Source organism: Helianthus annuus, chromosome 15 (assembly GCF_002127325.2).
Source record: "Helianthus annuus cultivar XRQ/B chromosome 15, HanXRQr2.0-SUNRISE, whole genome shotgun sequence".
NCBI lineage: Eukaryota > Viridiplantae > Streptophyta > Magnoliopsida > Asterales > Asteraceae > Helianthus > Helianthus annuus.
Window position 1 is genome coordinate 122,322,443 of NC_035447.2, and position 25,996 is coordinate 122,348,438.

General features: G+C 36.5%; 1 protein-coding gene and 2 long non-coding RNA genes across 10 annotated transcripts; 2 read left to right on the forward strand and 1 right to left on the reverse strand.

The window, feature by feature from the left end:
- The first annotated feature begins 2,522 nt into the window (after positions 1–2,522).
- Positions 2,523–5,452, forward strand: LOC110939262. Its single transcript, XM_022180994.1, has 2 exons — positions 2,523–2,803; positions 3,135–5,452. The coding sequence occupies exon 2, from the start codon at positions 3,138–3,140 to the stop codon at positions 4,821–4,823; it is 1,686 nt and encodes a 561-aa protein (XP_022036686.1). The 5' UTR covers positions 2,523–2,803; positions 3,135–3,137; the 3' UTR covers positions 4,824–5,452.
- Positions 5,453–11,604: 6,152 nt separating this feature from the next.
- On the reverse strand, positions 11,605–13,112 carry LOC110939264. Its single transcript, XR_002592115.2, has 4 exons — positions 13,002–13,112; positions 12,163–12,319; positions 11,994–12,089; positions 11,605–11,800 (listed from the first exon to the last, which is right to left on the reverse strand). It is a non-coding gene; the product is annotated as an uncharacterized LOC110939264 (long non-coding RNA).
- Positions 13,113–19,228: 6,116 nt separating this feature from the next.
- LOC110941506 lies at positions 19,229–25,131 on the forward strand. Of its 8 annotated transcripts, none has more exons than XR_002594125.2 (10): positions 19,229–19,320; positions 19,428–19,667; positions 19,772–19,831; positions 20,249–20,492; positions 20,582–20,921; positions 21,008–21,157; positions 21,292–21,361; positions 21,508–21,901; positions 24,204–24,323; positions 24,849–25,131. It is a non-coding gene; the product is annotated as an uncharacterized LOC110941506 (long non-coding RNA). The 8 variants fall into 8 exon arrangements; XR_002594127.2 differs by having other exon boundaries at positions 21,513–21,901; XR_002594124.2 differs by lacking the exon at positions 21,508–21,901 and adding an exon at positions 24,429–24,568.
- The last annotated feature ends 865 nt before the right edge of the window (positions 25,132–25,996 follow it).

The following is a 25,996-nucleotide window of genomic DNA, read 5'->3' on the forward strand; positions in this document are numbered from 1 at the left end:
ATAGCATCTTTGCCACCTCCGAAAAATGTTAAGGGTGTAAGGTCATTTTTGGGACATGCGAGGTTTTATCGACGTTTCATAAAGGGTTTTAGTGTTATCACCAAACCCTTATGCAACTTGTTATTAAAAGATGTCCCATTTGATTTTACTAACGAGTGTATGCAAGCTTTCACTGTTTTGAAGGAACACTTGGTCAAGGCTCCTATCTTGCAACCACCGGATTGGTCAAAGCCGTTTGAGATAATGTGTGATGCAAGCGACACCACTATTGGTGCAGTTTTGGGTCAACGGGTTGATAGAAAGCCGGTGGTGATTTACTATGCAAGCAAAACTTTATCCGAAGCACAACTCAATTACACCACAACTGAAAAGGAGTTATTAGCGGTGGTATATGCTTTGGATAAGTTTCGTGCTTATATTTGGGGAAGCAAAGTGGTAGTTTATTCGGATCATAGTGCGGTCCGATATTTGATGGAGAAGAAGGACGCGAAGCCTCGTTTGATTCGGTGGGTATTATTGTTACAAGAGTTCGATTTAGAAATCCGAGACAAAAAGGGAAGTGAGAACGTAGTGGCGGATCACTTGTCTCGGATTCCGGTGGAAGGGATCGACGATGTTAGCGAAATCAATGAAAGTTTTCCCGACGAGCAACTCTTAGCCGTCTCCACCTTCGTTGCACCGTGGTATGCTCACCATGTCAACTACTTAGCCACGGGTGCCATTCCAAGTCATTGGACCAAGAAGCGACGACAACAATTTATGGTCCAAGTAAAGCAATATATTTGGGATGAACCGGATCTTTTCAAGATTGGACCGGATCAAGTTATACGAAGATGTGTGCCCGAGACAGAAGTGTTGGAAATTTTGACCCATGCTCATTCGTCCGCATGTGGTGGTCATTTTAGTGGGCACAAAACAGGATATCGGGTTCTCTCATGTGGGTTCTATTGGCCCACAATTTTCAAGGATGCATGCGAATTCGCTAGAAACTGTGTAAATTGCCAAAAGATGGGAAGTATACCGAAGAGGGATGAGATGCCATTACAACCAATCTTGGTTGTAGAGATATTTGATATATGGGGTATAGACTTTATGGGTCCCTTCCCGAATTCGAATGGCTTTCTATACATTTTGGTAGCGGTGGATTACGTCTCGAAGTGGATTGAAGCCATTGCAACACGAACAAACGACCATTCGGTTGTTTGTAAATTCGTTCAATCCAACATTTTCGCTCGTTTTGGCATTCCAAGAGTTATCATAAGTGATGGTGGTTCGCACTTCAAAAACTTTAATTTCAGTAAATTGTTGAAGAGGTATAGTGCGAATCACCGGATCGCCACACCCTACCATCCGCAAACGAGTGGACAAGTCGAATTGTCCAACCGTCAAATCTAGGAAATTCTCATGAAGACAGTAAGAACGGATAGGAACGATTGGTCGGGTAAATTGGATGATGCGTTATGGGCATACCGAACGGCCTTCAAGACTCCGATTGGCACAACACCTTATCGGATGGTGTATGGAAACGGTTGTCATTTGCCAATGGAGTTAGCACATCGGGCTTATTGGGCGATCACTACAGTTAATGCGGATTACAACGAAGCGGGAAAGATGAGAAAGCTACAATTGTGTGAAATTGAAGAGCTTAGAGATGAGGCTTATGAATGTGCATCGGCTTATAAAGATAAGCTCAAGAAAGTACACGATGCGAAGTTGCGGAAGAAAACCTTTGAAGTGGGTCAAAAGGTTTGGTTATATAATTCAAGACTCAAGATGTTCGCGGGTAAGCTTAAAAGCAAATCGATGGGCCCGTATGTCGTTCGGCGAGTTGGAAGGTTTGGTGACGTAGATATCCAAGACGAGCAAACGCTAAAACAACAAACGGTGAACGGTCACCGGTTGAAACCGTACTTGGAGGGGAACGACATAAACACTTTGGAGCTTGATAAAGTGGGCTACATTCTACGCCCGGTCGATGAGGAACAACCATAAGAGGCCCATGTTTGGTAATGTAAATAGTAGCATTTGTCTTATTTTGTTTTGTATAGTTTGTGCGATTACCGTATTTCCTTGAGATCCGTGTTTGAAACAAGTGTGGGGATATTCGGGTCCCGAATTGCTCTAACATTGTGTTGAGGACAACACGGAACTTTCGAGGGGGTAAGGTGATTTTTACTTGCTTTTGAAAAATTTTAAAAACACAAAAAATCGAAAAAACTGAAAAAAAAATATAAAAAACACATGTAAAATAACATTTTTAATCGAACCAGAAACGCCCAGGTGCCACCGTAATTTACGGTGGCACCGTAACTTACGGTGGCCATTAAAAAATTTGGGCTTTACGACATTTAGCTACTGAGTTACGGTGAGCAGATTTTCCAGAAGTTCACCGTAATTTACGGTGATACCGTAACTTACGGTGGCTTCTGGAAAGGCATATATCGTTTGTGTTCCGGCGTTTTATAAAAAAAAATACTAATAATCACAACATCACGTGAAGGTAACCCCAGCCACTCCTTTTCTCCTCACCTTTCTCATTCATCTCTTTCTTCCACCACTTTCCAAAACCCCACAAGAACTTCAACTCTTCTTCAACCTTCAATCACCCATAACTTCTTCAATTCTTGTCCAAATCAAGTGAAATCGGAGTCTATCTTGACTAATTTTTCACGTAGTTTCTGATTTTGCCAAGAGATTTACAAGAAACGCAGTTTTCGAGTCCGAATTCCAAACCCTAGTCCGAAAATTTTTGGGGGTTTTTGGAGTTTTTGTTTCACAAGCATTTTATCATCTTCAAACAAAGGTATGGAAGTGTATTTGTTGAATTTTGATGATGCATTGTGAAAATTGAGGTTATTTTTTATAGTTGTTCATACCCACTTGCTTATTTATAGTTTTTACTTGTTACTTGTTACTTGAACATGCTTATGGTTTGTAGATGTAGGATTGTTAGTAAAGTAGTGAACTTTTGGGAATCTCTACATTGTAGAGATGCCATGCCCAATTTTGAAAAATTTATAAACTTTGGTTCACTAACATCTACAACCATAGTAACAAGCAAGTGTGGGGATATTTTGGAGAAAAGAGTCTAATTTTGTTTCGTTTGGTTGTGTTGTTTGCTCTAATGTGTGTAGGAAATGGCACGAACAAAAGAAAAGACCGGAGCTAGTTCATCTTCGTCTTCGAAGGGAAAGGGTAAACAGCCGGAACAACCAAGGAAGAGACAATACATAGGTCGAGTTGATGAAAGTGAGAGTGGAAGTGAGGAAGAGATGGAGTTGGACCCGGCTGAAAAGCCAAAATGGGATTCGGGTCCACTGGATGAACAACCGGAGCATTGGCAATCAACTTTGTACCATGACCGAATGAATAAGTTGAAGAATAAGGCAGCAGCCTTTATATGTGAGAAGGAAGTTCGGGAAGTGGAATTTCAACAGTTCGATGTGTTTGACAAGTTCCGCGCTCTAGGTTGGGAGTCGGCACTTAAATGTTTTGACAAAGATAAAAGCAACTTGTTTATCACCGAAATTCAAGAATGGATGGCAACTCTCAAGGTTAACACATATGAAAAGCCATCGCAAATGAAGTTGATTGGTGAAGTGCATGGGGTTCCAGTGGAGATGTCCTTTGATACGTTGAAGAAGCTCGGGAAATACGATAGCCTTCCAGCCCGTGATTATATGGTTCCCACCCTTGATGACCTTTTGGTGAAGCCGGAGAAGCACCCCCGTTGGAACGACATGTTGGCAACGCTATTTTTGCCCGGTACTTATCATGGAGTTTTGTATCGGAAGAATTTAAAAATCGAAGCGAAATTATTGTTGGCAATTTGTTTATTGAATGTTATACCGCGAAGGGGGGACAAAGAGCAAATGAGGTTTCCTGAAGTACCAGTCCTCTATTCATTACTTACTGGGGGCCCGCGTTTCCCAATCCGTTATCTAATCATGAACCACCTGTGGATCTGCCGAAACAAATATGGAAGGGATATAGTTCCATATTGCCGAATCATCACGGGGTTAATGAAGCAGCAAAAGGCACTTACGTCAGAAGATAGAGGAGCAACAAAAAGACATCAGCCTTTTACTCTAGATAAGATGGGGATTGGTTGGAATTATACGCAGTCGGAGCGGTACCATAAGCTTAAGTCGGAGGGGCAGAGATGGAGAGCTTTAAAGGCGGGTGCGAGAAATTTGTTACCGGGTGAAGAAGATGAACCCGAGAGTGATGCAGAAATCCCAAGTGGTGATGATGATTATGCGGATGCGCCGCATGGTGGTGAACATGTGAACGTGAATTTGGGGCAAGGGGGCCCGGGTGGAGGTTATGGTGGCGCTTTCTACGACTATACGGAGCGTTCTTATGTGCCCGGGTGGGCTTATGAAGGTACCATGCAAGAGGTGATAGCAAATCAACGTCCTCCCGCTTCTGTTTTTGAAACTTGGTCGGGTCCGGAGCGGACATTATATGATCAAAATACCATGATGAGTGCAAACATAGAGCGGTCCTTGAAACAAAGCTTTGATCGTAGTGAGGCGTGGAATCGCACCTCTGCGTATTCCCAAGAAGTGGAAATGAATAATCGGTACCACGATGATCAAGAGAGAAGGTTACATGCAGATTGGCACGCCGGGAGGCCAGTGGTTGTGGATCCACAACATGTGGATTATGCTTCTCTACCACCTTATGATGGTAGTGTGTCATACCCGACTCCACAGTTTCACCACTCACAATGGATCGACCGAGGCAACAAGAAGGAGCTCAACAACAACAAGGAGGGAGTAGTAGCGGCTCATTTGCGTTTGGAGAATGGAACGACATGATGTCGTCCATTTTTGGACCGCCGGGACTGCGCTATTATTAGTCAGGTGGTGTTCCTCCTTTGTATATTTTGTGCATATTTGTTAGTTTGCTTTGTTTATGGTCGGGTGATTGGGTGGTGTTAGTTGTTATGATGTGTTTGGTTTGGTGCTAGTCGGTGGTGTGTTGGTGTTAAAAAGAAGAAAAATATAAAAAAAATTATAAAATGAAAAATCCAAAAAGAAATTTGGGGTTTGAGTGTGTAAGCAATTGTTGATGTTGAGAGAGGTTTAGTGATCAAAGCCTCCTAGAACCATACATTGGGGTCAATGTATCCCAAGTGTGGGGAACGGGGGAATTTTTGAAGGTTTTGAAAATTTTGAGTCAAGCAAAACATTGTGAAATTTTGAATGCCCCAGATTAACCCCAAATGATGCACTGCAACCCTTTGATACCCTTTTCTTTCTTGGTGAGAGTTGAAGCCACCTTGTATATAAATAATGTTTATCTTTGATGAGAGTGGCAACGGGTGGCGGTGCATTAGAACTTGTGCTTGAATACGGTTCGAGGCCTTAGTTGAGCATGAATGTAGAAAGGATAAGGGCATTTAGGTAGCCTCGTCTTAGTTTGTGCGAGTGTGGGATTTGGGGGGTTGGACCTCATTAATTATATATATGAGCTTGGTAGTGAGAGGGGCGGGGGTTTGGACATTTAGTTGCTCAATTTTGTGCCTAAAGCCTATCATTTGTTACCCCTTAGCTAGTTTCCTAAAAAAAAATTTACCCAACTTAACCCGGTCTTATAGTGTTAGTAGTGTTTTAGTAGTGTGTAGATATGTTATGATGTTATGTTGAATGTTTACGTATTGATAAAAAAAACGAAAAAGCAATGAAAAAGAAAAAAATTGATGTTGAGTTGTCTTGTATATAGAAGTTTAAGTTTGGTGTTTATTTGTTTCATTGTGTAATAAAAGACCGGGTAAAGTCATTCGCTACTTCATATATATTCCATTTCCTACCCATACACCTAGCCACGTTACAACCTTGAAGTCCCTTTTGATTTGCATTCATGTTTTAGCATTTGTTTAGGCGGAGGACCGATTTAGGTACAAGCATATAGTTGCGCAATCACCCGTTTGCCTTTTGTGTGGCTAGCGTATCTTTGCTAGTGTTTACTTGTCACCGAGAGGAGAGATATAGAGAGGGGTGCATCAGTTGGGTGTTAAAAAGGGGATAGTAAAAGGATTGCATGTTTTTGCTTGATTTACATTGATCACGTGTTGAGAAATTGATTTAATAAGTTGCTTGGGACAAGCAACGGTTTAGTGTGGGGATGTGACGGGTGGTCCATTTGACAACCCTTTATGATGTTAAAACACAAGCTATCCCTCATTTAAGTGAGCAATTATCTTGAATTAGATAACTACTGTTGCTTATGTCTCAGGTGCGGTTTGGCGGCTTAAAGTGGAGAAAAATGCAGCTTTGAAAGGTTTGAAGATGAACGGGTCGTGTGCGGAACAAAAGAAGAAACAAGGCACATGTTTCAGGGGTCCACCGTAATTTACGGTGGCACCGTAATTTACGGTGGCCCTGAAACTCAGATAATTCCCACCGTAACTCAGTCTTTCCACACCGTAGCACTTTGAACCTCACCGTAAATTACGGTGATACCGTATCACCGTAATTTACGGTGGAAACTGCGGAAAAATGTAACTGCCTCAATTAAGTCAGTTTTATGGTGTCTTTTCACATATTCTCATCATTGGACGGTTTGGGAGCTTGCTAGGGGCGATTTTCGTGATCTTGGCTTGGTTGTAAACATTTTCTAAATAATTCGTTTGTGTTTTCGATCCGTATGAACATTGAACTTGTTGCTATGATGATTCACCAAGCTATGTGTGGCTAAACTTATGGTGATCATCCTGAATTGAAGGTTTGTCTATGGCTTTTGTGTTTGAATTCGTATTTCTAGAATAATAGACTTGCAATGTTTGTTTGTTTATTATGGTGTGTGAATGTTTGTTTGTAAATTGTTGGTTGATGTTATAATCATATTCTAAACCGTACGTTCTTGGTGTCGTTGACAATCGAGATATCACGGGAGGGATTAGGGTTGGATATTAATCAATTGGTTATCGGGTAACAACCTCGCATTGTCATAATCCGAGTGCTTAGTTCCCTTTTATCACAACAAACAATTATACATGAATCATGTCTATGTGATTCTTTCTAGTGAATTTAAACACAATTGTCAAAAGCAAACTGGAAATTTAGGATGGTCGCTTGTTCCTAATCTGTTTACAAACTACGATCTTTGATTTGCAATTTAATTAGTTAATTTTAGTTCTTAAAACCAAAACAAACAACTCTTGAATTTTAATTTCTGCATTTTAGGTAATTGTAGTTAAATCACAACGCTATAGCATAACACATTTTCCACATACTCCCTGAGTTCGATACCCACTTACCGCTAGCTATTAGTTGTATTTGGATTAAATTTGATTGTGACCACGACATCACGTCAGGCAGCAAAGATTCCCCTAGCTATTCTTTAGCTTCCTTTAAATCTGGTATAAATTCATAGTCATCCATGGCACTAAGTAGATGAAAAGACATTGACACAATTGATTTAATGTTTCGCTTTTATAGTGCACGAAGATATCAAAATCTTTTCTCAAAAGTGAAACTACTTCACCTCAAAACACTCAACAAACTAACTAACCCGCTAACATACACTTAACCAATAACCAAGAAAATACTCAACCCAATACACCGAACCAACCAAACCACCATCGATACCCTACCTTGGTCGTTTACTTCGCCAAAAGACCGACGAGCAATTCACCAAGTTCATAAACCTACTAAAACAACTTCACATTGACCTTCCTTTTGTTGAAGTCCTTAGAAAGATTAAGTCAATTCAAAAAGTCAACCTAAGTGAAGAATGCTCGGCGACACTCCTCAACAAACTCCCTCGGATCCCAGAAGCTTTACCATTCCTTGCTTCATTGGAGGATCGCAAATAAACAATGCGCTTTCCAACCTAGGGTCTAGCATTAATCTAATGCTTGCATCCATATTCAACCGGCTTGGACTAGGAAAACCACATCCTACAAGGATGAGCATCCAACTTGCGGATAGGTCGGAAAAATACCCTCAAGGTGTCGTAGAAAATCTTTTGGTTAAGGTTGGGGAATTTGTTTTCCCGGCTAATTTTGTAATCCTTGATATGAATTAAGAAACCGAGATCCCACTCATATTAAGAAGACCATTCCTTGCCACTACACGGGCCATGGTGGATATGAGTGACTGAAGGCTAACATTGAAGGTCAGCGACAAAGAAATGAAATTTGAAGTGGGATGATCCGGTCAACTACATTAAATCAATAGACTTCAGCTTAGACTACGCCCGTAGATGGTGCAACTTGTGGTGCGATTCATCCCGCTCGGGTAACATTTGACCGACTTTGGGTCTAGCCAAGGACCCTTATAAAAGTGGCACACCATGGAGGCATTCCATGGACTATCCAATAATAAAGTATTTTACTTAAGCATAAGTTCTTCAATTTCAAAAAGTATGGCTTGCTTTTCAAAAAGAATAATTATATTTAAAATTTAGTTTAGCTCTTAGTTAATGCCTTTATTTCCAAGTTTTCTATTTGTAGGAGTAAAATAAACCTAAAAGACGGTTGGGGATAACCAAAGGACGTTGAAACAGAACCTCATACACGTAAACAGAAGTCCCCCGAATCAAAATCTTTAAAACGGTAAGTGCAGCAGAGAGTCATGTATGGTAAGCACGCCCCCGTGCCTCAAGTCTGCAGAAAACAAATTTGTTTCTGGAACTGTTACACAAGACCGTGTCTTATAAGCACGCCCCCGTACCCATCTTCTAGAAAATATTCATTACTGGCACATTTTACACTGGGTCGTGCCTACCTGGCACGCCCCCGTGTCTGCCTTCTAAAAATTTTCACAGAATTCATGTTACTGCCACTTTTTGCACAGGTTGTGCCCCCAAGCACGCCCCTGTGTCGAGTATCTAGTTTTAGAAAAAATTTGTTGTTTTTAACCCACATATGCACATTTAATCAAATCTAACTCATTTTGGACACATTGAGGAAAATGTAAAATTTAAGTGTGGGGGAGGGGGACTTAATTTGTTTATCCTAAAACAGGTCTTACACAAAACTTTACTTGGAAACGTTAAAACACCTCAAATCTTTTTCAAAATATTTATTTTATTTTAGTATTTTGTCTTGTTTTTTATTTAAGTTAGAAAACCAAGTTTTAAAAACTTTGTTTTTACAAATTTACAACCGAAAGTGTCGTGATAAAAAGAACCGTATAAGAAAAATCTATAAAAAAGGCATGACAATTTTTTTTTGAAAATTTGATTGTATATACATTTTCACATTTTACCCTTTCCCCACAAATTTTGAGTCTTTGAGCCTTTACCGAGCATTCCATATCATACTTTTTACTAAATACTCAATTTTCATTTCTTGTGTGAATAGCCTACACGGTTCTAACAAATTTAGAACTTGACAAAACAATACATTCATGGTCCTTACCGACTAATCAAAGTAAGTAAATGATTGAGGCGTTAGGACTATAAACGTTTTTTTCATTTCAACCTTATTTTCTCTTTTTATACCCCCCCCCCCAAAAAAAAAAAAACAAAACAAAACAAAATCCCCCTAGTTAACCCCTTTGAGTCTAAAATCCTTATTTTCAAAACCCGCAAAATACAAATTTTCCATAAATCACCCATCACCCAAAACCTCTTTATTTTTACACCCCTTTATTTTAGTAAAATTCGGTTCTTTTGAAATATACAAAAATATGCGACTTAGCTATCTTGTGAATATAAAAAAAATCTCCCTCTGTCTAGTTGCTTGAAATAAAATAAGCAAACTTATTTCTTAGGGAAAATATCATAGAAATGTAACCAAGTTTGCTTACTGTTCTAATTAAGTCATTCAAACTTTTTTTGTCTTTTTAAAATAACTAAACTTTAATTTAGCGTTCTAACAGTGTGTAATTACCGGGTCACCAGATTATTTTTTTTATCTTATTTTATATTATTTTAATGATTATGCGGGACGTTGATTTATTTTATATTTTCTTTTAATGCTATGTTTACATCCAAATTTCACCCAAATAAAAAATAGAGTTAAATGCTTAGTTGGTCCCTGTGGTTTGCAAAAATTTCATACTTGGTCCTAGTGGTTTACTAATTACACGCGTGGTCCCAAAACTTGTCAAAAATGCACTCGGTTGGTCCCCAGTCCTAACCTCTGTTAAATTTCTCAGTTAACTAAGTGTGAAATGACTATATTACCCTTGAACAATTAAAAACCTAAAACTAAGAATTAAAAAATTAAAAAACAGGATATATATGAAAGCTCTGCATTTCATCTTCATCACCATCATCATCTTCATCACCAACCCACCTCCATCATCACCTTCAACCCACCACCACCTCCACCATCACCTTCAACCCACCACCACCACCTCATTTTGAGATTTAATGGAATCAGACAACACGGTGGATAAAAAACTGACCACCAAGCTTACAGTTTAAACGGCTCCGCTGATGTCGAACACATCGTTGCTTCAGTACAGCGGCTGTTGATGAATCGGAATTCGAAGCGGAAGCTACCTGAATCTAATCGGTGTCTCCATCACGGTCGGAAGTCGAAACAAAAGCTCCCTGAATCGAATCAGTGTCTCCATCACAACAGTTAGATCTGAACAGATTTGATCTGAATCGAATCGGTGTACAATCGTTGATCTGAGAGGCTGTGATTCAGGTGAGGTTTGTTGGACAATTGTGGATCTTGGTGGATCTTGTGATCTGGGTATGATGAAATTGGGGAGATTGGACAAACTGATGCTACTATATTTCACGAACCTGTTAATATCCACCATTGTTAGAAAAGCAAGAAACCAATGGAAACATTATTCAACAAAGTTATCTAAACAAAATCACAAGATTTAACTTTTAAAACTTTAAATCGAGTAATGGAAAATTGCATTCATGGTGACAGTTGGAGATATAATAAGTTATTTGGGAAAAAAGGGGGATTGGTGTTTGACAGTGCGAGTGAAGAAGACGGAGATAGTAGGGTGTTTGGTGTGTTGGGAGGCATTTCATTCTACCATTATTTAATTAAAAGTCCTATGTAGTTGTATATTTTTTTCATTTCATATACCATCATTAGTAACCTAGTAACCTGATCATTACATGATATTAGAACAACAAATGAAACTTCAATGACTTAAAAGAGACAAAAAAAAGTTTCAGTGACTTAATTAAAACAATTCTCAAACTTAGTTACATTTCTACGAAGTTACCCCTTTCTTATAAGCCTTTAGTTTATAATTAAGTCACAAATAAACACTACTACAAAATAGAGCTTTAGACGGGGTGAAAAGGGTTTTAAGACGGTGTTTTCAACACCGGCTTAATTAAGACGGTGTTTTCAACACCGGCTTAAACTCAAGCCTTTTTAGACGGTGTTCAAACTGAACACCGGCTTAAATTTTGTGAACCCCGTCTTTTAATATCAAAACATTTATTAAATCAAATACTTTTAACACCGTCTTATAAACTTAGTGAACCCTGTCTTTTAATACCATTAGTACCAACACCGTCTTATAAACTGCTGGAAAAAAAATACATTTACTGAATATATATTTTCCAAAAATACATTTGCTGGAAAAAAAATACACCAAAAATACATTTGCTGGAAAAAAATACATCAACCAATGGAACATTTTCAAATCAAACCAAAACAATGCACATTCAAATCCAAAATAAACCCCACATCCAATTCGGAAATAAACCCGTCAAAATACAATCATTTGTGAACACATAACAAACTACACATAAGCTAAACTAACGGAATACCTAACTCGCTAAAAAACTTCGGCATCAACGTCATCAACAAAACATCTATTTCATTATCCGTAGCCACTCTCGTGTCGTGCCACATCTAAAATAAAAGTAGATAGAAAGAGTTATTACAAATATTATAGAATAAATCTAAAGGCAAAGAGAACAATCGATAACAACATCGGCAATAAAGCTATGTATATATTTACATGTTATATACATCTAAACCTTCTAAGTTATAAAAAAAATAATCAGTTAAGTAATAAATTGATAAACAAGTATATTTTACTTACTTCATCGGGAAATTGGTTTTGATACAAATTGACAAAGTCAAACATATGTTGGAGAACCATGTAGCCGCATTCTCATCCACCCTTTTGTTGCTTACACTGTAATAAATTAACAAATTATTATTTAAAAGTAACGAAAATCAAACAATTTAGAAATAGCAAACACACATACATCAACCATTGTGTAGTTGAACTTGGATCCTAAGGCGGTAGGAATTAGGCTTGAAAGACGATAGTTAGAAGCATTCTTTTCGCCTTTTATCTTTGTTGAATCCAAAATATAAACACGTCCTATGTGTTGGGCAATGATGAACAAAGACCAATGGTCGCTACAAAATTAGCGTTATAGAATAGTTAGGTGAATCATAGTAAATGACGTTTCGTTAAAATGTATACATATCCTAAATGAGATAGAATATTCAAAAAGCAGTACCAAAACGGGACAATCCAAAATTTATCTCTATTAGATAAATTTTAGACGGGTAATTCTAAAGGGTTATCTAAATCTATATTTATACACCTACATGTAAATGTAAATATAAATAACATCTATATGTTAATAAAAATATAAATAACATCTAATTGTTATTGAATATTGTTTTATTAAATTTGACAAAATCCACGATTCATTTTCATGATTATTACTTTTTTCTCCAATTTTCGTGGTATATTATTCTAGATCAATAGTGGTTGTTGAGAGCATTGTAGCAAAACAAGTGGTGTTAATTAGGACACATTGATAGATTACTAGTATGTAACATTAACTTCAAAACCATAAATATTAATATTTTATATTTCACTAAAAACATATTACAACAAGGTTAAAACTTAAACACACTTTATTACTATATATAAACTAATTTTTATATACAATGTACTAGTGATTTATCAAAACAAAGCAAGAAAAAATCAAATTTGAATTTTTAACAACATATAATTAAACATGATATAACTACTATTTATAAAACTAAAAAACATTAAATAACATATATAAAGAGGAAAAAAACTAACCTTGAAACTTTGTAAGGTTGTTAATGGTGAAATTCTTGAATGAAGATGAAGAAGTTGTTATGAGGAAGATGGAGAAGATGAAGAAGTTAGGAGGAAGATGAAAGGAAAGAGATAAGGTCTTGGTGGTTGATATTTGATCGATCTTTTTTCAGTTTATAAGACGGTGTTCACAGACAACACCGTCTAAAGGATGCAGAAATTAGTTTATAAGACGGTGTTTAAGCATTAGACGGGGTTCATTGAATATTTATAAGACGGTGTTCAGAGACAACACCGTCTAAAGGTTAGAGAAATTAGTATAAGACGGTGTTTAAGCATTAGACGGTGTTCTTCTGAATTTTATTGAATATTTTATTAAAAAGAGCTATTGGTATTGGTTTTAAGACGGTGTTATTACTTTAACACCGTCTAAAAAAATATTTGACACCGTCTAATGCTACCTTTTGTAGTAGTGAAATAATTTTTTCAAAACAAAACCGACATTTTAAGCCTTTAGCCACTTTTCAAATAAAACTACCTATCCCTAACCAAAACCTACCCTTTTTAAAGTACTCTTGATATTTACAAAGGTTATGTCAAAAAGGAGGAGGTTTGATTACTTGTGAAGCATATCGTAGGAGTAAGTTCCATACCGGGATCGAGCATTTCACTTGTACATCTTCGGCCGAGTGTTGAGTGATCTCTTGTGAGGTATGTGAATTTGTATATAGCTTAATCAAATTAGAGTAAATTGCCATTTTAGTCCCTGAGATTTGTTCCAAATTGCTATTTTAGTCTAAATAGTTTTTTTTCGCTTCTGGGTCCCTGAGTTTTCCATTTTTTTGCTATTTTGATCACATTGCCTAACTTAGTCTAAAAACCTGGTTATAACAAGGGTATTTTTGACATTAAGGGTATTTTTTACATTAACTGAGAAAAGTTTCTAAATTGCCATTTGTATCCAAAACCATTTTTATAATTTTTTTACATTAATCATTTATACACAATTACACACACATTCTCTCTCTTTTCCCTTCTACCCATCTCTCTCCACCTCTACATCTCTGCATCTCCCACCCATCACCATCACGTATTCAAACATTATCGAAAAGTGTTGAAATACCCACTTCAAACAACCAATATAGAAAAGAACCAAAAAGATAAGTGGGGGTAGCATTACCAATTTCCATTTCAAGAATCTTTAAAAACAGAATAAAGATTCATGATTCTATCTTTCCCACTTCAAATTTTGCACAAAGAAAGAAATATTATTGTGTCTGAATACCCAATACGAAAGAAAAGAAGAAAGAAACATTAATGTGCCTGAATACCCAATTCGAAAGTTAGGGTTTTGTTTACTCCAATCGATTAAATCAAACCACCTTCAATCCCATATCATCATCACTCCAATCGATTATATCAAAGATGTGTGTACATCTGGAATGTGAAGGTGTAGATCGGAGGGGTGTGTGTGTGTGTGTGTGTTTTTAATGGCTGAAGGTGCAGGTGGGTTATCACCCCAAAATGTGTGATGGAGCTCGGTGGTGGTGGCTGGTATGGGGTGTGGTGGCAGTGGCGGTGGTTGTGGCTAGTTTAGCGTGTGGCAGCAGTGGTGGTGCTCGCTAATGGTGGTTGGGGGTGGTGGCTAATGATGGCTGGGGGTGGCAACTAATGGTGGTGGAGGAGAAAGACTATGTAGAAAGAGAAAAGTGAGAGTAAGAGAGAGTGGGGTTGTGAAACGGTGGAGATGGTGGGTTGTGGTGGTGAATGAAGATGGTAGTGGTGATGCACGGCGGTGATTACTGTGGTTACTGGTTAGTCATTAGTGAGGGAGAGAGACAGGAGCGAGATGGAGAGAGACAGGAGAATTAAATGTGCCCCTGTATAATTTTCTTTTTTTTATACTATAATTATTATATATAAATATATATATTTAAATGATTAAAAGAAAAAGGGAAATTGACCTGTAATAATCCCATCTAGACCTTATTGGTCATTAATAATCTCACCTCAGAATATTCCCCCTACCAATCCCACATTTCACCTATTTTGCCTACAATGATCCACCATCAAAAAAACTTAACAGAGTTAAGCTTTTTTAAAACTTACAAACAGATTTTTAGGGCTTTTGATTAAAACGACGATACGAGTTCATTGATATGAAACTTTCCTCAAAATGGTGCTCCAAACGATGAAAATGGCGCTTCAATTCGGGTGTTTAAATTTCCAATTAACCAAAATCAAGTCACTTGGAGCATCATTTCGAAGTAAGTTTTACATCAATGGACTCGTATCATCGTTCTGATCAAAAGGCCTAAAAAATCTGTTTGTAATTTGGAAAAAAAGCTTAACTTCGTTAAGTTTTTTTAACGGGGGACCATCGTAGGAAAAATAGGTGAAAGGTGGGACTGGTGGAGGGAATATTCTGAGGTGGGATTATTAATGGCCGATAAGGTCTAGGTGGGATTATTACAGGCCAATACCCCAAAGAAAAAAATATATAAAAATTGTTTGGATGAAAATGGCAATTTAGGAAGTTTTTTTTGGTAATGCCAAAAATACCCCTGGTTATAACCAGGTTTTTAAACTGAGTTAGGCAATGTGATCAAAATGGCAAAAAAATGGAAAACTCAGGGACTAGAATAGGAAAAAGAAACTATTTGGACTAAAATGGCAATTTCAGACAAAACTCAGGGACTAAAATGGCAATTTACTCATGAAATTATAAAGGGCATGTTATGCCTAAAAATATGTATTTTTCTTAAAAAGAGTTTAAAATAAATCATTTCAAATAGGATTGTAAATAAAATAAAAACAAGAATAAAAAGAACTTGAATTCTCGACACTCTCAAACAAGACCCAAAAATTTCTTCTCTACCTATTCCATTTGGATGTGTAAGCAATATTAAAGAGTTTTGATTGGGTACAAGAAAAGATTCAAGTATGGAGGTATTCAATATGCACCAAATGCAACATATAAATTATATCAAAAAGGGTATAAAATCAACCCTTTTTAGTACTAATGTTGGAAAAACTGTGTTTCTTTGTATACTTTTGATTTTCAGGATTAAAATAGCTTAAATGTACAAAAAGAACAAATTAACGGCAAAAATCAACATAAATACAAAAGAAGAGAGAAGCTTATACATCATACCGACCCTCCGCGCTTCACCCCAAGACCTAAAAGAACAAATCAGAAGACAAGCACGGGGCTGTACCACCAAGGCATGGGGTCGTGCCCCACTCCAGATTCCATGAAGAAAAAGACAAACTGAAGCAAACAAGAGACACGGGGCCATGTCCCATGGACACGGGCCGTGGTCAATTCCCAGATATGCAAAATCTTGATTGCACAGCAAGTACAAGGGCCACGGGGCCGTGCCGTTGACACACGGGGTCATGTGAGCATACGGATTAACACAACTCATTAAATGAAGACAGAGAAGAACGAGACACGGGGCCGCGTAAACCGTCTATTTCCAGCTATAAATAGGGGTGCTTGGTTCAGTTACAATCCATCCCTTGGCAAACCACTTCTCTCACACCTGCCACCACTCCACCACCACAATACCACCATCATCCACCACATTCATCCATCCATCTTTAGAGTGTGTAGTACTCTGGGGATCCTAGCTTGATTGTAAGAGTTTTGTCAAACAAAGGCCATGAATGGCTAATCTCTTACATCACTTGGTGAAGATAAGTCTTTTATGTATTACGTTTGATTTCCAAGCTTTGGTTAACTTTCTAATTGGGTTTGTATTAATGACTTTAATCACTAGTGTTTTATATTGAAAGTGAATTCTATCATCTCTTCATGTTTTGTTGATTCACTCATTCGTGTCATTACGGTCTATAAAAAACACGTTAACTACCTGTAAGGAGGTTAGAAAGGTGGTTTGGGTAAAGTTTTTGCCTCGTTCAATGTATAGATCCTACGAGAACTTGATTCAAGCTTATTAGGACTTCCTTTGAGGCAGATAACATCAAATCGGGGGAAGTAAGAACGACTTGAATCCCTTATAAATAAACTACTATTAAGACTTTAAACCGGTCTTGCGGGACTATATCCCTGCTGACTCGGACCAATATGGCCGAGGGTAGCGTTGCCACCAAAAGAGGGACATGCCACATTTCGCATTAATAACTTACTTAATTATCTTCCAATATTCTGGCCTTGCGTGACTGTATCCCTGCTAACTCGGAACAATATGGCTGAGGGTAGCGTTGCCTCCAAAAGAGGCACATGTCACTATAACTAAGATAATCTCTTAAAAAATCCAAAGTGCGAAAATCATCAAAGGATACGTAAAAGATAAGTCGGAACCAAGTGATTCTATCTTGTCTTTCTTTTATCATTTTAGTTTCTTTCTTTATTTTAATTATTAAAAAAAATTCTCAAAATTTGGTTAGATTAGACGATGACGATATTTCGGTATTAAAAGCTTTTGTGTCCTTGGATGACCTCGGTAGCTTACCATCACTATACTACGTCAACGATGGGTGCACTTGCCCTAACGTGTTGTAGAGAGTGATAGTGTTATATCGTAGTTTGTATATTTAAAGCTTGATAAACGAGTAAAAAGTGCTTAAAAATATATTAAAAATTATATCATGCTCCGACCACGTCAACACTAACCAATACAGTCGCTAATAGATCCTAAACGAACGAGTGCAATTACTAAAAGAACTTAGTGATTGAATATGGCAATGAAGAACACTCACAATCGCTAAAGATATAAATAAAAGGACTTTAATCGTTTATCTTCACGAACGATCGACTCTAATCGCTAACAAATGTCAAACGATTTACTAACTATCGCTTATCTAACACAAACAAATCACTTTCAATCGCTAAAATTACATAGTGATTGTGTCTTAACCGCTAATGGACTTCAAACGATTGAACACTAGATTGACAATTGAACAGAATCATTGTTCCGACAATGAATAGTGATAGGAAAATCAACCAGAAAACTGAAAACACTTAGAATTCCCTCAATTTGGATGTGGATTTGTCCTACAACCTCTAGAACACACACATATTCATCCTAAATTGATTAATTTCTAAAAAAAAAAATAAATAAATAAAAAAAAATAATCAAACTGATGTGTAATTTCAATCAAATAGTAACAAAATGCACTTAAACAATATCAAACCATTTTCAATCAAATTCAATGGATTTTCACCAAAACAACCTGCAATTGACGTATACACACAATAGAATCAAGTGTATAACTCAGATACCACGTGTAGGTCCGTGAACAGATTGGATCTATGAAACAACTATGTGTAAATATGTGCGGAATCCATATCAACACATACGTCAATCACACGAGCTTGTAAATAAACGTTTCACCTCGATTTCTTTAACAATACACAATTACAATTGGTTTGGATCTAACACACACACTAAGAGAATTTGACTATTAGACTTTAGAAAAAGTTATGCGATCAAGTGGGTTATGAAGTATATATAAGAGCAGGTCACAATCGCTAAGGATTGTCCTTAGCGATGGAGCCCAATCGCCAAACTTATGAACTCAATCTTTTAACATACTAAACAATTGAGTCTTCAATCGCCACCATACACACAAACCCACAAACATATGTAACATACAACCAAACCAAGCTATTCTAGACTCGTTTTAACACCCTATCACCGAAGACTCGATGACCTACTAGCTATAGACATCAAAATGCATCTATGTATGGCAGTGACATGGATTCAAAATATGGGAGACGACAACATATAGCCTAAGCATGCATTGTGCATGCACTAAGCTATTATATATTCTCCACTCCTACAGTGGTCAAGTATCATTTCCATAGAAAAAGCTAGAATTCTCCTATTACATGTATACTACTTCACACTTTTTTAAATTGTCGATCAAACTTGTTTATACGGAAATAATACAGGTTAGTAAGAATAAAAGAATTATGATAGTAAGAATAATAACATTAATTAGTAATTACTTTTAATAATAATTATTATAATTAAAAAGAAAGATGCAATCAAACCTAACGAACCTATTTATTCGTGTTAAAGAAAACTAATCTATTATATATAATAAATGTGAAAAATTCTGCTGATGTGTCAGCTTCTCAGGCCTCTAAATTTTGCTTTTTGGCGGGAAAATCACGTCCACTTTGTTTTTTTCGTTTGGACACGGGATCCGATAGAATACGGGTCATCCGCTACCTTGAATTCGGATCTGTATAAAAGGCAATATATCAGGACATTTTCTCTGTAAACCCTAAACTACAAACGCCGCTTTCATTCTTTTCATCTATCTTTGTGTTTTCTCCTCTCCATTGAAGCCGCTTCGATTCTTTGAGGTATGTATAAGGTTTCCATTTTATAATACTTTGCCTTTCTTGACTTACAGATCTGCTATTGTTTCAATAATGTTGCCTGAAGAATATATTTGATATTTGAAATACAGGTATCCTGCAATCCTCAACTCGAACCCTAATTTGTGGTACAATTGCTTTTATTGTTAATTGTATGTTATTATGAATTTGGGTTTTGTTGTTTTTTTGAACAATGGGTTTTGATAAGAAGAGAGCGACAGACAGAGGTGGTGTCGCAGACATGGCGACGACCTTTCTGCTCAACTTGCTAGGGTTCCGACACTATGTTCATGAGTTCCTTCACTTTGAAGTCAGAAGTCAGAAGTAATAAGGTTTGATTTTTGTAATTTCATTTGTTCGATCACTTTAAAATTTTTATGGTCTTCATTTTTTTTTTGAAAGATTTTTTTTTTGTTTTTCTTATTTCCGGCAACAGGGATTTTGTTTTGGTTTTGTGGAATTCATGTCATTGGATTCCATGCATAGTGCTATAAAGGTATGGCGTTGATACCCTGCTATTTTTCTGTCACTCTTTCTACTTGACTACAATTGGTTATTTTTGTACGCCAAACAAATAAATGTGGTCGGTTTGTCATTCAAAGGCATGAATTAGGGTTGCTTTGTTTATCAAACCAAGATTGAACAAGTTGTTATTTTCTCTTGAATGTCTTCAATGTTTTTATCAACGACGCTATACAAGTCAAGATCCGCTAATGGGGAGTTGTTTAGATCTACATTTTGACTCATTTTCTTATAAACGGGTCAATTTGGGTGTTGTTTTATCTCAAACGAGTCCAACAAGGGTTTAAGGAAAAAAATTGCTACTAGGGAATAGGTTGAGTGGGGCAAATGCCAATGGTTCAGTCATAATGTTGTTGTTTTTTTTTTTGTGTTTCTGTGATGTCTTTTGCAGCAACTGTTAGTTTGAATCCAATGATTCGAACAATGGTTCCACCTCCGTTTCAGCAGATGGCACCTGCACCATGGCTTCCACCATCACCACCAGTGATCCGGACAATGGTTCCACCTCCACTTAGCAGATGGCACCTGCACCATGGTTTCCACCATCACCACCAGTGACTAGCGTTTTTTGGAACACCACAAATGTGCAAGGTTGCCTGAAGGAACTCCGAAACACTTGATCTTGCAGAAGCAATGTGAGTATACGATAATCATTTCTAAAGTGAACTGTTCTACTTTTAGTGTGAATGTGTGATAGATCTTTAAGATTTAGGGTATCTTGCAGGGAGAAAGAGTTGGAGAGGCTTATTGCAATGAAAGGTACCGAGCAGCATATTGAAGGAACATATGATAAAGCTAATGAAACTGCAACTGGAAGGCTTTTGAAGTTTTTAGAGAATAACAGGATATCATTGGATACTAAAGAGAAAATCTCACTGGAAGCAGCTAACGGTTTGATGGTGAAGCTAAAAAACAATCTTGAACCATTTAAGGTTATAACCGAGGATAAAACGCCATGGGAGAAGTCTGGAGCAGTGTGACTGTCGAATAAAATGCAAAAGCACAAAAGAAACAAACTTTGGCGGAAAAGAAAGAGACAACACGCTGGGGAAATGCTTGCAAAAGTAGTACCTGTATACGCGTTTTCTTTTCTTTTGTTTTTCTTTCGTCTATTAGTTGTAGTTTGTGAAACTATGAGTTTCTTCGATAGGAACACGAGCGATTTAACCAAGTTGATCAAGAAGGTAATGAATGGAGGGCTAGGGAAATTGCAAAGGAAACCGCTAAGCGTAAGGTCGAGAAAATGAAGGAAATTGCAAAACAAAAGGCTAACGAGGAGATAAGGAGATAAGAATCTGAGGTGATAATCTTGTAATGTATGATTGTAGTTTATCTATTGTTTATACACGGTTGTTAGCTGTTGATGCTTTAATTATATAAAAGAGCATACATTTTTTTTCTAATTTATTTAGATGTTGATTTATTCTATTTTAGCTTGAGCTACTGTTGATCGTGGAGAAGTTGCAAGAACTACAGTCCATCAGTCAGAAATTAACAAAACAAGGTTTGTAGTAGATTTTACAATCCTCTAACCAATAATTTTCATGTGAATGCCATTTATATAGTTGGTTATTTATCTTAGGATGTAGATTAAGTGTTCGATGAAATGCTTGAACTGTTTTTGATGAAATGCCTGAACTGTTGTTGTAGACCAGGTGTTCGATGAATTGCCTGAATGGTGTTCAATGAAATGCTTTAACTGTTGATGTAGACCAGTTCGATGAAATGCTTGAACTGTGTTCGGTGAAATGCCTGAAATTTTGATGTAGACTAGGTGTACGATGCAAAGTCTGAACTGTAATGTCTGTACTTAAAGGCTTGGCAAAACAAACTCATTAACAAATTTTGGGTCAAGATGGGTATTTAACTTAAAAGTTTGGATTCTTTTGGGCCAGCAATAAAGTGTTGGTAGGTCAGGATGGGCATAAGTAAATAATGTAAAAAAGGCGGATGGGTCAGGATGGGCGACACAAAATCAAACAACAGTTCAGGATGGGCGCTCCCCTCAAAATCACTTAGGACGTCTGGGTTCTCTCAATTAGATGTAAGCTTTGTTCGTTACTTTGTTTTAAATATGACTTCGGTTTTAAAAAGAAGTGTTGTTTCTAAACTACCAGCGAAACACGATACGAGTTTTGAAAATTGGCCGAACTTTAAACAAATTGTTTATGGGACGTTCATGGGTTCCGGTCAGAACGGGTCGCTTTGAAAAATGGTCATTTTGCTTCGGGTTAGGATGTGTTTGGTTCAGAATGGGTCGCTTTAAAAAGGGTCGTTTTGGTTCGGGTCAAACATGGGGCTTTGAAAAAAGCTCCATTTTGGTTCGTCATAAAGTACTTTACGAATAATGACTGAAGAGTTTAAGAGGGGTGTGAGGTACTTCCATTTATTTGAGGTGGTCGGTTTTGCTATAAAGTTTATAGTTTTGTTTTTAACTGTTGTAGGCTATGGTGTTAAATAATGGTAGTTGGCTTGAACTATTTGAGCCGTATCGGTTTTTTGAAGCATACAAGAATTTCTACAGATAGACATAGTTCAATGAATGAAAAACACTGTTCAAATGTTGGTTGTCTTCAGTTTTATTTCTTAAATGGGTTGGTAAAAAATGTTTGTCAAAAGTCTGCTGAAGTTTAGCATGCTGCCATTTTAAAAATTTGGATTATTATGTTATTATTTTAAAAACACTTGGAAGACCGCAAGCAAGAAGGCAGCATACATACCTTTATTAATTTGGTCATCCCCAAGATTCCATTGTTTTTTATTTTTTTAATTTTTTTCGTTTTTTTAATGTTTTTTTAATTTTTTTGTTTTTTAAAATTTTTTTGTTTTTTATTTATGTTTTTTTAGTTTTTATATTTTTTTTATATTTTTCTTCGCTTTTTATTATTATTGATTTATTCTCTACCCATCCTGACCTAAACTCATCCTAACCCAAACCCATCCTGACCCAACCCATCTTGACCTTCTTCTTTCTTTTACCCATCTTGACCCAAACCCATTCTAATCCAAACCCACCCTGACCCAACAACCAATCCAATCCAACCCATCCATTTTGCCACCTCTAATGGAGGTTAAGATTCAAAATAACAGTTGTGTGTATGGTTGATGAGGATACACCAAAACGAACCACTGGTTTAGTAGGTATATCTCCTACAGGTGACGTTATCATGTCTTTCAATACAACTGGTATGCTCGGAGCTTATGCTACTAAAGATGAGTTCATGGAGGTTGCAATTTGGAAATCTGATTGATAGTGATCACTCAAGTGTTAAATGTTTAAAACGCCGTTGAAAGCTTCTTATGTTATGGACACATTTCTTTTATTTATATGTGCCAACATGAATTTGGGATCACCCATAGTATGCTTTCGGAATTACTTTTACATTTTTTGTTTTATAAGTATTAATTCTAATTACAAGTTTTAAAATAATGGGAAATTGGCCTGTAATAATCCCACCTAGACTTTATTGGCCATTAATAATCTCACCTCAGAATATTCCCCCCACCAGTCCCACCTTTCACCGATTCGGTTCCGGTACCCGATGACATTGGCTCATCCCTACTCACTACTCTGTTATATTGTATTATGCTATAAAGAGTAAAGCTAAAGATTTATTTAAATGGAAACGGGTCAAATGAGTTGAAGGTCTCACTTGATTGGATTGTTATGCATTCTATGGGCATGCTCATTTTCTTTTACAAATAGATTGTTTTCCACAAATTCTTTTAGGTAGCGTTCGTTTCATGGAATGGAATGGAATGGAATTAGGAAGTTTTTCTTTGTAAAATTGATCTTGATTGGGGGAGGGAGGAATTTGAAATCACATGAATTTCTTTAATCAATGAAATTTGTGACTATTTCAACATTCCATTCCATTCCTTCATTAGAGTGAAGGATTTCTAAGGAATGTTGAAATAGTCACAAATTTCATTGATTAAAGAAATTCATGGGATTTCAAATTCCTCCCTCCCCCCAACCAAGATCAGTTTTACAAAGAAAAACTTCCTAATTCCATTCCATTCCATTCCATGAAACGAACGCTACCTTAGTCTCCGATGAATTTTGATTCCATCGTTGTAGAAGGACTTTCTCCAAATCTAAGAACACATGCTTTGTTCTTCTTACACTATGAGTCTTTTTTAAAGCGTTTTCTTCTGATTCTTGCCAAAGGGCTTTGAAATAAATGTCATCGAGGATGAAGAGGCCCTACCAAAGATATCCGTGGAGTTTGAAGAGGCGATAAATTTCGTAAACAAAATCAAGTGGAGCTGATTTTCTTTTTTGTTGAAAGAAACAGTAGTAATTTGAATTTTTGAATATAATTATCCTACCCCTTCGGTTGCAGAAACGCTTTCAAAATGATGATCCTTTTATGCCCATGGATGTTCCTTTTGGAAGCATATTTCTCCAAGATCAATTTAGCGCACCAAGAGGACTCATGATGCCTCCTTTTATTCCAACTAAGGTATTCATAGTTGTTTCATCTTGCATTTTAGTCTATGATTAAGTAATTATTTATTTTTATTATTGTGACATAACTGGAGCAATTAATTATAAGAAAATATGTTAGAACGGGGATCTTACAGAGTTGGGAATCGGCATGAAGGGGAGGTGGGCCTCTCATGAGTAGAGAAGAATTTGAAACATTTAGAGCTGAATTAAAGTGGAAGCGTGATTCGGAGATACGTGGTGGAACTGGAAAGTAGTCATGTAATTGCAAGATCTGAGTTATATATTATAATTAATTGATGTATTAAATATGATTCGCACGCTATTACAATAATAACTTGGTTATGGGTAACATTGTCATAATATCTTAATATCCGATGGTGAAGAAACCTTGGAAAGAACCTTAACTTATTCTTTCTTTGCATTGTTCTTTCTTTGGAAAACTGAATAGAGGTGTTTCAAAATCCTTCATAATTTCTTTTGTTTTGTCCGGTTGGTAAATTGATTGTTGATTTAGATTTAATTTTGGTGTAATGTGTAGGCTTTGAAGCTGTTGGGCCTCCTGAAGCTTTATAGTGTTCAGTCTGTGAACATTGGGATGTCGATGATGTATTCAAGACCTGGATATGTTTGGTGTTTCATGTTTTTAAATAAATGTGTTTTTTACAAAGATTTTTTATTACTTAAAGAGGGGTAATGTTCTAGATATGTTAGTTTTGTAAATAAATGTTCTTGCTACATATAGTCGACTGGACAAAGCTGTAATGAATCATATGGGGTATGTACAATAAGGAGGTTTCACACATCAAAAGTACATTTTCGGATGTTAAGAACACTTCATTATGTTTACATTACGTGTAATGATTGGCTTAATCTATACATTTATTTAGAACAGTTAATTTTAAAATTTATGAAACTATTATGAAACTTGAATGTTTTTTAGTTAGAAAAGAATAGTAATTTTAGTAAAATATTACATATTCTGATGTTATTGCAGGGGTCTAATGTTCAAACTATCTTACTTGTGTCAAAAGATGGTCAACAGGGATTCACATTCCTTTAGTCCAAATGGTAACAAAGATGTTTACTTCCAAAGTTTACATAACCAATATTTGTCTTTTTCTTGATATTTTTGTACACAGCTTCTAAAGAAAACTTTGTTAGCATTTTATGTAATGTCTTTTTATTTGAATTACTTTTATCGACACACTTATGAATAATTTTTATATGTACATGAATCAGTTGAGAAATTCATGATTGGGAGCTACATTTTTCAGTTTAATGTAATTTAATATCTACATAAGTAACGGAACGTTTCTTTTATTTTAAGGTTTACGTTTAAATGTATTTTTTTTTCAAAAAATAAAAAACATATCATTTCTCAACACACATATTCATAAAAAGATTTAAGGGTGTGTTGATTACTATTGAACCCGTATATTATGGTCTTTTATATTCCTTTTGAAGTGCTACTCTTTGAGATTTTGACCAATCTAAATGCTATATCAATTCATCGTTTCAAATGTGTATCCAGAGAATGACGAGACGGATTATCATCCTTTCATCTTGGTCTGAATCATTCTACATACGTAGAACATTATCTGGTAATATGTTGAAAATTATATGGTAATTGTTACCATTGATAAATCACATTGTTTGCATATATTATTATAGACGATTAACATTGAA